Source organism: Stomoxys calcitrans, chromosome 3 (assembly GCF_963082655.1).
Source record: "Stomoxys calcitrans chromosome 3, idStoCalc2.1, whole genome shotgun sequence".
Taxonomy (NCBI): domain Eukaryota; kingdom Metazoa; phylum Arthropoda; class Insecta; order Diptera; family Muscidae; genus Stomoxys; species Stomoxys calcitrans.
In genome coordinates, this window is record NC_081554.1 from 4,508,227 (window position 1) to 4,521,168 (window position 12,942).

Here is a 12,942-nt window from a genome sequence, read left to right on the forward strand (position 1 = left end):
TTGAGCCTCTACAGGACGCAATTTTTATGCGATTCGGCTGAAATGTTGTACAATGACTTCTCATAGGACCTTCAACATACATATGTGCCAAATATGGCCTGAATCGGTCCATTGCCCCATATAAACCGATATGGCGATTTTACAGCTTAAGCCCCTATACAAAGCAATTCGAATCCCATTTGGCTGAAATTCTTCACAATGACTACAGCTTAAGCCCCTATACAAAGCAATTCGAATCCCATTTGGCTGAAATTCTTCACAATGACTACTATGGTCTACAATATCCAAACCCAGTATGAGGATGCCCCCACTAGGATTACGAGAAGGTGCAGCAGCTCGCCAGACATTTCCATTGCATCCCCTGATCTCCTGAGTCGTCATCTCTTTGGAGTCAGACCACCTCCCCATAATTCTCACCATCGACCGACCACCCGACTTCATAACCTCTGAGCGCCGGACGTTTATCAATTATAAGAAGGCCGATGGGACTGGCTTCAGAGAGTATACCAATCGCCGCTTCAGTGAACTGCCACCCCCCTCTGATGTGCTTTTGGCCGAGAGGAAATTCCGAGACATCATTAACGCAGCAGCCACTCGAATACCCCAAGTTCGGCCCAATTTCCCGGCGCAAGCAGTGGTACTCGCAGACGAGCGTGATGGGATTCGTGCTATGGACCCCGTTAACCCCAGAATCAGCGAGCTGAATCTGGAAATAAACTGGGTAGTCAACGAACATAAGCGGAATTTGTGGCTGGAACACTTGGAGCAATGTAACTTAGGCACCGGTGTAGGCAAACTGTGGTCTACTGTTAAGACACTCTCGAACCCCAGTAGACGGGATGACAGGACCTCACTTACTTTTGGCGAAATAACCGTGACTGATCCTAAGAAATAACTGTGACTGATCAACCGTCAATTTATTGTGCATCCCGAGAGAGACAGGGCAAGCAGGAGAGACATTCGCCGTATTCGTGGTCTCCGAGCCGATGAACAGCCATCACAATTTAATGTGGGCGAAGTTACGAATGTCATCCGTGGCGCCAAATAATCTAAGGCGTTGGGCCCCGACGGAATCTCCACATTGTTGTTGAAGAATCTGGATTCACCTGGAGTTGAGTACCTCACGACTGTCCTTAACCTGTCATTGAACACTCTTATAGTTCCTGATGTCTGGAAAATGGGCAGAGTGATCCCGCTACTGAAGCCTGGAAAAGACCCGAGTTTGGGGGAGTCATACAGACCGATCTCCCTTCTCTCACCAGTGGCAAAGACGCTTGAGGCACTACTCCTCCCGAGCCTCGTAGGAGAATTTCCATTCGCCGAGCATCAACATGGATTTCGGAGACTGCACGGCACAACAACAGTTTTGCATGCCATCACCGCACACATCTGCCGGGGCTTCAATCAGCCCAGGCCATGTGATAGGACGGTCCTCGTGGCCCTGGACCTATCGAAGGCATTCGACACGGTCAGCCATGCCATGCCTCCAGCCAGGCCTGAAACGATGGGTCGAGAATTATCTGTGTGGTCGCCAGTCATTTGAGGAATTTAGGGATAAGAAGTCGAAACACCGTAGAGTGAAACAGGGAGTTCCCCAAGGTAGGGTGATATCTCCGGCACTGTTTAACCTCTACCCATCCTCCATTCCACCCCCTCCAGACGGCATAGAGATCGTATCATATGCGGACGATTGTACGATCATGGCATCAGGATCCCCCCCCCCCCCCCCATTGATGACATCTGCGATAGGTTGAACGTCTACCTCAGCGAGCTTGCCTCATAGTTCGCTGTCGATGGAGAAATGATTCCGACCATTAAGTGTCCCAAAATACTTGGCGTCACATTTGACAGCTCTGCGATAAAGTCAAAAGAAGAAACAAGGTCCTCAAGTCACTTGCCGGCAGCACTTGGGGTGCAGACAAAGAAACCTTGTTGACCACGTACAAAGCAATTGGCCGGTCTGTGGTAAGTTATGCAGCGCCAGTGTGGTCTCGTCAACTTTGTGACACGCAGTGGAGTAATATTCAGATCTGTCAGAATGCCGTCCTCCGAACTGCGACGGGCTGTCTCCTCAGTTCTCATGTGGACCACCTCCATCAGGAGACAAAGATCCTACCAGTGCGAAGACATAACTACATGCTGTCCAAGCAATACCTTTTGGGCTGTTATCGCAGAAACCATCCAAATCATCATCTTGTGGATAGATATCCATTGCCCAGAAGCCTTAAGGTAGATCTACATGCTCTAGAGCGTGAGGTTCAGCGCTACAAGAGAGAACCTCTCAAGCGGGTCTAAACAACATTCATGCAGACACGGTAGCAGATGCGGTAATTGGCTACCGGGTGAATGTAGTCCTTGGAGAACGACCGCCACCCATTGCACCCGAAGAAATCGACCTCCCCCCGCAGACCAGAGTAGTTCTGGCTCAATTACGTTCCGGCAGATGCAGCCGCCTCAATTCCCACAGAGCTTGAATTGATGCTGACGTGCAAGATGTATGTCCTGATTGTAACCAGGGACCGCACGATACACGTCACCTGTTTAACTGCCCGGCCAGACCCACTCACTCAGACCCAGATCCCCGTGGACGCATCCCATCTTAGTCGCAGAGTTCCTGGGTCTTGACACTCAACAGAATCAAGCAGACGAAAGATAGAACACAATAAACTGCTACAACAACAACAACCAGTATGGTCCATAGCCTGATATAGCTTCAATAGCATGGCAATTTTCATCCATTATCCTTGTCGGAAATATCGGGCACAGAACTTGACAAATGCGTTGCTTGGTGGAGGGTATATAAGATTAAAGTCATAAGTTTTCATTAAAATGGCAAACTCTAAAAGTAGCGACGTTCCACTTACCTTTTAAAAGTGTTATCCTTAAAGTTCCAGTGCAAGTTGAAGCGTGCATATTTTTACCACATAAAGAACACATTTGTACGCATATATGGGTTGCCCAAAAAGTAATTGCGGATTTTTTATATAGTCGGCGTTGTTAAATTTTTTCACAGCTTGTGACTCTGTTATTGCATTCTTTCTTCTGTCAGTTATCAGCTGTTACTTTTAGCTTGCTTTAGAAAAAAAGTGTAAAAGTATATTTGATTAAAGTTCATTCTAAGCTTTATTAAAAATGCATTTACTTTCTTTTAAAAAATCCGCAATTACTTTTTGGGCAACCCAATACTATGTCATTAGCTTTTTGAGTATATATTTTATTTCATTTGTGAAAGCTGGTTATTCGGTAGACTTATCAGGTTATTTTCAACCAAATCAATAATAAATTAATGGTGAATTTATATATGAGTATATTATAAAAAAAAAATAAAAAAATAAAAACATTTGAAATGTGCGAATTTCAAAAGAATTCGAAAGAATAAATTCTTAGGAAAACCTATTAAATATACATTGCAGACTACCATGCAGACAGAAGGTGATGGTCGGCTGCTTTCACAATCATAATTATATATTGACAGGAATATATAACCGATTATCTTTTGTTAAATCGTAAAGAAGGTGGTAGATGGGAAGTGAGTTGGCTGAAGTGAGTTACTACTACTATAGCTAGTTGTATTATTAAAGAAGACTTATATGTAGGGGTGGGGGGGGGAGGGTTAGGAAAACAATAAAACATTAAAGCTTAAATAAAAACCCAAACGGGTGTGCATCATAGCTGACATCCCTTTGGGCAGGTGGAGTACTTAGAGTAGCTTGGAAATAACTTCAATTATTTTGTACAAAAACCCAACTAAAACTTAGGAGTTTTTTTTTTGCATGCTGTTGGGAAAGTTGGTTTGTTGGCAAGTTTGCTTTTCTTTTTTTTCTTTGTAGATTTTAAAGAAACTTAAAATTTCCTAAAATTAGAAAAAAAAAGAAACAAAAGCATCGAGAAGGTGCGTATGTGTGGGTATGCGTTAGTTGTTAGTTTGTGTGTTGTGTGTGTTTGTGTGCGATTGGTTTTACAAGCTTCTATAGTGGCTCAAGTGCCGTTGGACCATTCGGACTGGCTTCCAGTTTGCGCCAAACAACGTTACACATCTCGCGTACCAATGCCTTTTCACCATCGTCCATTTGATCGATGGCATTGCCGGTTAGATGGCCCAATCTATCGCGTTCTAGTTGTTCTCTGACTTCTAAAACTTGCAGAGCTCGTACAACAGCTTCTGGCCGACCAGATATGGGATCGACTAAGCCATCATTTAATGCAGATGGCGACGACGATGACGATGTCGATGTTTGTGTTATTTTTTGGTTTTGGTGGTGATTTGTTATTGTTGTTGCTGTTGTTGTTGCTGTGTTTGTGACATTTGCTGGCTGATGCTGTGGCTGTGCCTGTGCCTGTTTTTGTTGCTGCTGCTGCAGTGGCGGCGGCGGTCGATGCTGTTGCTGTTGGCTCACCAAGTTGCCAGTTGTTGCACTGGAGGCTGTATTTGTATTGTTGGTCAGACGCTCCTCCTCCAATTGTTGTATGCGCCGCTCCAGCGATCTCACATATTGCAATGTTTGATCTTGCAGTGTCGAGCGTAGATGCAGATCCTGAAATGAAAACCGTCGGTTATGGCCATCCAGCCATTTAAGATCCTTTGCGAGCAACACTTACCGGCAACTGCCTTTCATAGTTTCTCAAGGCGGTTATATTTTCATCGGCATTTGTACTTGAACTTGAACCGTCACCATCATCTCGCATTGTATTTCGATTCGAAGCTCCACAATTCACACACAGAGAATTGGCAGCAATATGGGCTCTCTCCTCGTCCAGATAAAGGCAAAGCTCTTTGAGTTCTAAATTATCTGTTATGAGTTCTTGTTGTTTATCATCCAACTGTCGCAGTTTATTCTGCAGAGAAAAATGCGAAAAAAACAGAAACAAAACTAAAGACTTAAGACACAAACCTTTGCCATAAAGGCTAATCAAGAATGAATGATGATTAATCGATAAAAAAAATTCAAACTGCCACAGAGTAGATTGAAATTTAAATCAATTAAAGTGAAACCAACTGCACCTTAAATTCATATAAATATTAATAGCCTCAAGCTAAAATTAAAAACATACACTCGAGCAAAAAACTATTGAAAATATTAAAAAATGTTGCCATGACATGATTCGTAAGTTTGGTCAATGTGGGTTTGGTTCGTATGAAAGGCAAACCCCTGTTGACATGCAGAACTGTACTAACTCTGTGTTAATAAAAATAAAAGTCTTTCTCTACCCACCTGATAAGCGGCCACCTCTTGACGCATAACACTTGCCGTATATCGCCCGAATCTCTGCCATTCGCGTGCCAACTTACGTCCCTTCTGTCTATCATCGTCCAGGAAACAACAGAGATCTCTAAGCTCTTGATTATCATCCATGAGTCGCTGATTTTGTTCCTTCAATGATCGCAGCTCATTGATTAGGGACTGAAGCTGGCGGTTTTGTTCGGCTGTTAGACGGCCCGGCGTTGAAGATATTCCACCACCTGTTCCACTCGATGTGACCGAGGCATTTGGTGAAGGATGATCCTGATCTGTTTTGCGTACAAACTTTAACATATCCTGCTGCTGTTGTTGTTGCTGTTGCTGGTGCTGGTGCTGATGCTGCAGTTGTGAATCTGTCCCGGATGAAGTATGGCCGTTTAAGAGGTTGTTGTTGTTGCTATTATGGCCAATGCCGTTGGATGTGCCGGTTTGTTGCAAGTTCCTTAAACGTTGTTGTAATTGCGATTGATTGGACTGCGGCTGTTGTTGCAGTTGTTGTTTTTGTTGCAAATAACGCGATGTACTCGAGGGATTTTTCAACGAGTCGGGTATGTAAACGTTCGATAGCTGTGGTATGTCGGGCGGATACTTGAGGTTATTCAGATTCAGGTTGCCACCCTGAGACGATTCGGAAAAGTAGGTGGGATATGCGCTGGGATTGGCCTTTGACAATCTCTGGGAATTTTGATTTTTCAATATACCTGTGTGCTGTTGCTGTGGTATGTTGCTGTTGTTGGGTTGAGGTGGTGGCTGATAGCGGGGCGGTATGGAATGGGCAGGAGCCTTTAGATTGCTGGACGATTTCAGGGTTTGCAAATGATAAAAGCTTCTTCTGTTGTTGGGGGGATTCGTAAGTGGTTCGGTGGCGGCGGCAGAGGTGGTGGCGCCACCTGTTCCAGTTGTTGTGGCAGCCGTTGTTTGCGTTTGGGTGGTACTCGCCAACGACTGAATGGCGGATGGCTGATGTACTGTCGCTACCGTTTGCAGCTGATTTGCTTGGGGTGGTTGGGCGTTGGTGGCGGCAGACGATGCTGAGGATGTGGCAACCGTTATACTATGTTGCTGCTGCAACGTTGCCGAGGGTATGAACGATCGCCTTTGATGTTGTTGCGGTGCCTGCAATTTACTTAAACCGATTGCCGATGATGATGATGATGATGACTTCAAATTTGTGCTTTGCTGTTGCTGCGGATGCTGTAGGCTGTTGGGAGAAGGGTGTTGCTGCTGCTGCTGGTGATGATGTTGATGATGGTGGTGGTGGTGCTGTTGATGCTGTTGACTTGGAGGGGGGTTAGTAGTATGCGAGAAGGCTTTACTTGATGCTGTTGCAGTTGTTCCTGCTGCTGCAGTGTTGCCTGCCAGATGAGCAGTAGCGTTTGCACTCACAATCAAATTTCCATTCACTTTGTGTGTGTTTGTAACGGCGGACATTGTCAGTAGTTGTGTTACCATTTATTATTGCTGTTGTGGCACAGAATGCACTCTTTCAGGGGCCTGAGGGCTTCTTTTTGGGGGGAGAAAAAAACCCTTTTCAAAGTACTTCTCTGGAAACCATTATGTCTGAAACTGAAATCCATGCACATAGTTTGTCCAAAAGAGCCCCACAACGGCGAAAAAAAAACCTAAGGAAAACAAAACGAGAAATAAAGACAATTATTGCAATTAGTATGATGCAAGTAAGCGAGGCAAGCAGGCAGGCAGGCAGGCAGACTGCCAGAAAGCCAACGAAGGCAGTCATCAGACATGGCAGACGAGAAAGACATGCTATGCTGATGAAGTTTTTTGTTTTTAGGAATTTCAACTTTAATTTTAAAGACAGCGAAAAAAATGTTTATTGCTTTTAACCCATGGGAGGTGAAAAGGGCATTTGCATTTGAAATTTTACCAAAGAATCCATTTGGAGTTAGGACATTGTGATAACTTCATTTTGAACAAAAAACCGAAACTTTGAAATCTTATTGGATTATACCCTTCAATGTAAATAACCCTGTCTGTCCGTATGTCGAATCCCCGCTAACATTCGCACGAGTAAAGCGATCTACTAGAATTTCTGCACAACTACTTCTTATTGATGTTGGTCGGTTGGGATGGCAAATGGGCCTAGTCGATACATTCTGAAATTTGGCTCCCATATATACATCGATCCCTGGTTAGACTTTTTTTTGCCACAACAGCTCTGCTAAACATGATTAGCCCCCAGAGGGCGCAATTTTTACATCGAACTACCGGTTTCGACTTCTTGGGCAGTCCCTACACTAATAAATACAAGTACTTTGCCAATACCTGCTGGTATTATTTTATTTACATTATTTTTAATACTATTTGGTATTAAAACAATACCAGACGAAGCAGAGTATTAGGAATTGACCGTGTCACCTTAATAGTCTTTTAATCGCCGCAATAGTTTTGTTTAGTTTTTGTCTTAGAATATTACGCCATTATAAAATGTTTGTTTTAATTCAATAGGTTAGGGTGCGGGTATTAATCCTCCCATGCCACTATGGACATACACCTACGCCAGTAATCGGCGTGTTGTACGCTCTAAAACCTAAAAAGTAATTTAATAGATAAATGCGTGGCAAGTTCGGCCAGGGCGAATCTCTTATACCCTCCACCATGGATCGCATAAGTCGAATTCTTTGCCCGGTATCTCTTTTTTTGGCAAACAAAGGATATGGGATAAGAATTGCTTTGCTAATGGAGCTATATCAGGTTATTGATCGGTCCATACTTGTTTGGAATGTTGGAGACCATAATAGAAGTCATTTCAGCTTAATCGGATAAGAATTGCGCCCTCTGGAGGCTCAAGAAGTGCAAGTGGGAGATCGGTTTTTATGGAAGCTTTATCAGGTTATAGACGAATTTGGGAGGAGGAGTTGTTGTGTAAAATTTTAGAGGCTCGCGAAGTTAAATCTGAAGATCGGTTTATATGACAGCTATATTAGGTTATGAATCGATTTTAACCATACTTGAGAGTGCTGTTGGAAATCATAGCAAACCTTTAGTGCAAAATTTCACAATTTTGGTTCGATCTTTACAAAATTTAGCGTGAGCAGTTTTATTTCGAGGCCTAATATATGTGCAAAATTTTATAAAAATTGGTTCAGATTTTGATATAGCTCCCATATATATCTTTCATCCGATATGGAGTTTAAAGGCTGTAGCAGCCACAATTTTGTTGCGATCTTTACAAAATTTAGTATTATGTTTTATTGGGTTGCCCAAAAGTAATTGCGGATTTTTTAAAAGAAAGTAAATGCATTTTTAATAAAACTTAGAATGAACTTTAATCAAATGTACTTTTTTTACACTTTTTTTCTAAAGCAAGCTAAAAGTAACAGCTGATAACTGACAGTAGAAATAATGCAATTACAGAGTCACAAGCTGTAAAAAAATTTGGCAACGCCGACTAAATGAAAAATCCGCAATTACTTTTTGGGCAACCCAAAATTTGACGTCCTCATATGTGTGCAAAATTTCGTCAAAATAGGACCAGATTTAGATATAGCTCCCATATATATTTTCTACTCGATATGATATTTAAAGTTTGTGGCAGTTACAATTTTGGTCCCATCTTTATAAAATTTAGCATGAGGTGTTTCATTTGGCAGCCTAATTTGTGTGTCAAATTTTATAAAAATCCAGATTTAGAAATAACTCCTGGATATATCTTTCATCCGGTGTGGCCTTTTCGGGCTGTAGAAGCCACATTTTCAGTCCGATCTTAATAAGATTTTGCAAGAGATGTTTTATAGATATAGCACCATATACATATATGTTTCATTCGATATGGACTTTCACATCAGTAGAAGCCACAATTTTGGTCAGTTCTCCACAATATCGGACGTAAGATAATCTATTTGACTTCCCAGTATGTGCAAAATGTCATCAAAATCGCCATAGATTTACATATTGCTCCCACATATATATTTTATGCGATATGGTCCTTTAAGGCTGTAGAAATCCACAATTTCTCTTTATCGTAGGCAGCAATCAATACAACTTCCAACAGATGCATAGAATCATGAGTATCGCGGAAGCAGTGTAATTGTCGCAGAAAAAAAAGTTTGTCATACACATTAAATACATGCATTGAGAAAAAGTACAGCTTATAGACAGGGTTGTCGAGCGTGGTTAATGTGGTAATTGTATCATAGAGGCGTTTTCGAAATTAGTACGATTCCAATACAACATACCAATGCACGGCTCTTGAAGCCATCACACCTAATATGGTTAAAAAGTCTTCTAACCCAAGACAAAACGCGTCCCATAATGGTTGGTGTATGTTGCCATCTCTGGCTTTCCTTTTCCATTTGCATCTCCGATCGTTGAGCTCGTCTCAAAAGGGAAAGGAAAAAATATTGAAACATTTTGACTGGATTGGGAGATAAGTTCTTTTTATTAAAAGTAGCACGTATACTAGGTGGTGTAGGGTATTATATAGTCGGCTCCGCCCGACTTTTGCCTTTCCTTACTGGTATATTATTATTGGAGGCCATAATAATATTATTTATTAATGGAGGCCACCGTAGCGCAGAGGTTAGCATGTCCAACTATGACGCTGAACTCCTGAGTTCGAATCCTGGCGAGACCATCAGAAAAAATTGTCAGCGGTGGTTTTCCCCTCCTAATGCTGGCAACATTTGTGAGGAACCATGCCATGTAAAACTTCTCTCCACTGTCGCACTGTGCTCGGCTATAAAAAGGAGGCCCCTTATCATTGAGCTTAAACTTGAATCGAACTGCACTCCTTGATATGATAAAATTTGCAATTTTTTCTGGTTTATTGTTGAGTTTGGTAAGACATTCCGAAACGCTTTTTAGTTTTTGCCTACACCTATTCTTCATAAACGTCGTTCATCTTTTAAATTGATAAACTTACATTGCATTGTATGCCTTTCAAAACTCTGGAGTGGGTGCCAACAATTTGCGAAAATCGCTTATAGTTCAAAGAAATACCTACTGTGGCAATGTTGCTAGGGTGTGTGTGTGTGTGTGTTACCCAGCATTTTCACCATTTGTGGTGTGTAAACATGACGTGCGTTGTATATGTGCAGCAACACCGTAATTAAATTGTCATCAACACTTTTGCTGCAACACAGCCCGCAATGGAAAGTGAAATGTGTCTTTAATTATTTCACTCGTATTGCAAATGAAAAAAACTGTTACACTGCTTGCTGTAAGTCAACAATTGCAACAGGTAAACAAACAAGCAGCAAATGTGCCACACGCAAAGGATGACTACGACGACGATGTGGTGATGGCAGATGCAGACAACATTTTATGATATGCGTGAATAAATTTATGGCTCGCCTCATTGAGGTAGTGGCTGTTTCATGCCGTGCAGAAAAATCACTTGCTTTGCATTGGCTGTGGCACTATAAGCACTTCCAGGAAAATATCGACATCTAATTGAGTGCTTATTTATTAATTTCCTTTTTCAAAAATCATTAGCCAATACCTCTTCTCACAGTTGACATGATGCCAATTGCCTGCCTAAGGAAGTGAACACTACACAGAAGTTTCCAGACATTTAAGAAGGTGCCATCATGCAAAGGAAATAAGCATTTATATACACACATATGTGTGTGTGTGGCAAGTGGCTTTAGTAATTTGAGATTTCCTACTCTTCTCCAGTTCGTTGGAAATCTTTTATTAAAACAATGCTAATAGCAGCCCTCATAAATCCATTTATTACTTTAATTTGCATTTCATTCATGTAAAACGAAAAAAAAAAAACAAACAAACATCGAACAAAGCAATATTTTGGGTTGGTCTGAATTGTCTAGGCTTAATGACAATAAAAACTCCATTTATTGACACTAATTTTGGATTACCAATGGATGATAAAATGCTAGTATTATACTATTTATTATTATAATCATACCACAAAAAATTCGTAAACATTTCAGAAAAATATGGTTTTGCTTCCACACACAACAAAAATTGTGAAACGTTATGAGACATGGTGACAATTATTTATGGCTGATTTCATTATAAAACAAAAAAATATTAGTAGTAGATGGAACATAATACCCCAAGTATTGTGTGCCATCATTTTGAAAGCAAAAAATAATTTGATGGATTTTATTATTTGGACTAAAATAAAACTTTTGCTTAATTTTTGAACTAAGAGTATAAATTGGAAAGTATAAGCAAGAAAAAGATGGGATACCTAAAAGTTTAAACCTGCTATGCGGGTTTAAAATGAAGACGAGCAAACTTCTCAGATACTGTGACAGTCGTCGAGGAAAGTGTTGTACGAAGTTTTGGGAAGATTGGTCAAAAAATGCGAAATATAGGCCAAAGGCAATTATTTTTTCTTTAAAGACAATAACTCATTAAAGACACTGAGAAAAAACCCGAAAACCTGGGATTCAAAAATCTTACTGATCACCCTAGTCTATATGAAGGCTTTTACACTGATAGACAAAAAGGAAACTTTGTCAAAACCTGTTGGTACTTTTTCATTCACATTATTTTTAATACCATTTGCTATTAACTCAATTCCATTTGGTATTCATTCAATATCTTTTGGCATTAATTCAATACGAGGCAGAGGAGGCTATAGACGGCGCCACATTAAAAGTTTTGTTATACCTGCAAAAATTTTGTTTAGCTTTTGTATTTAAAATATTGTCGCCATTATAAAATGTGTGTGTTTTTGTGCGTAAAGCATGTTTTTAGTGTAAAAACATATGTATATTATACGAATCTCCAAGGAAGACATCTACATCATCAAACTTGATAAAGTAACTGGGGTCAAATGTCATTAGCTTGTGTTGGTGTGTTCATGCAAATTTTACTTACGGAAATCAAAGTATGTAGTATCAACTGCTCAATAAAATCGAGGTTGGTCATGATGCAACATTGTTTTTTTGTAATTATTTAACATACAGATTAATTTTTTTTGCAATGGTCTTTGTTTTAATACATGATATTGAAACAATCTGGGTTTGATACTTAAAACTTGAAAAATTAAAATTCGGCAGAGCCCGGCCAGGATTCGAACCTGGGACCACGGAGCAACGGCGAGGGCCAATGCCGTTGTCTTAGCGTTCGAAGCCATCATACAACTTCCAACAGATGCACAAAATCATGTGTGGTACGGAAGAAAGTGTAATTTACCACAGACAGAATGTCTGCCATTACATAAAAATAAATGCATTGGAAAAAGTACAGCTAATAAGCAGGGTTGTCGAGCTTGGTTAATGTGGTAATTGTATCATAGATGCGTTTTCGCAATTAATACGATTTAAATACAACATAGCAACGCACGGCTTTTGAAGCCATCACACCTAGTATGATTGAAAAGTCTTCTACCCAAAGACGAAACGCGTCCCATAGTGGTTGGTGTGTGTTGCTACCTTTCCTTTTCCATTTGCAACTTCGATTATTCAGCTCGTCTCGAAAGAGAAACAAACAAAAATTGTAAAATTTGATGATCTCACCCTAACAGGCAAAAAATCTTGAAAAAATAACAGTTTGATATTAAAAGAAATACTTGTTTGGTAATAAATCTAATACCAAACGGGGTTTATTGATTTATATTTAATTCATATCAGGCGGTATTGGTTTGATGCGTTGCTTCATTATCAACTCAATTCCATGGCAGCCGGTTGTACGTACCGGATTGACCCGAAGGAATCCTTCATTGGCATGGGCTGCCGCCTCGGTATACAACACACGGCTACAACAACAA

General features: G+C 40.8%; 1 protein-coding gene across 1 annotated transcript; it reads right to left on the reverse strand.

Annotated features, from left to right (window-relative positions):
* Positions 1–3,546: 3,546 nt before the first annotated feature.
* LOC106081293 (putative uncharacterized protein DDB_G0271606) lies at positions 3,547–6,855 on the reverse strand. Its single transcript, XM_013243168.2, has 3 exons — positions 5,214–6,855; positions 4,600–4,836; positions 3,547–4,535 (listed from the first exon to the last, which is right to left on the reverse strand). Exons 1-3 carry the CDS (start codon positions 6,690–6,692, stop codon positions 3,969–3,971), a joined length of 2,283 nt encoding a protein of 760 aa, XP_013098622.2. The 5' UTR covers positions 6,693–6,855; the 3' UTR covers positions 3,547–3,968.
* Positions 6,856–12,942: the final 6,087 nt, after the last annotated feature.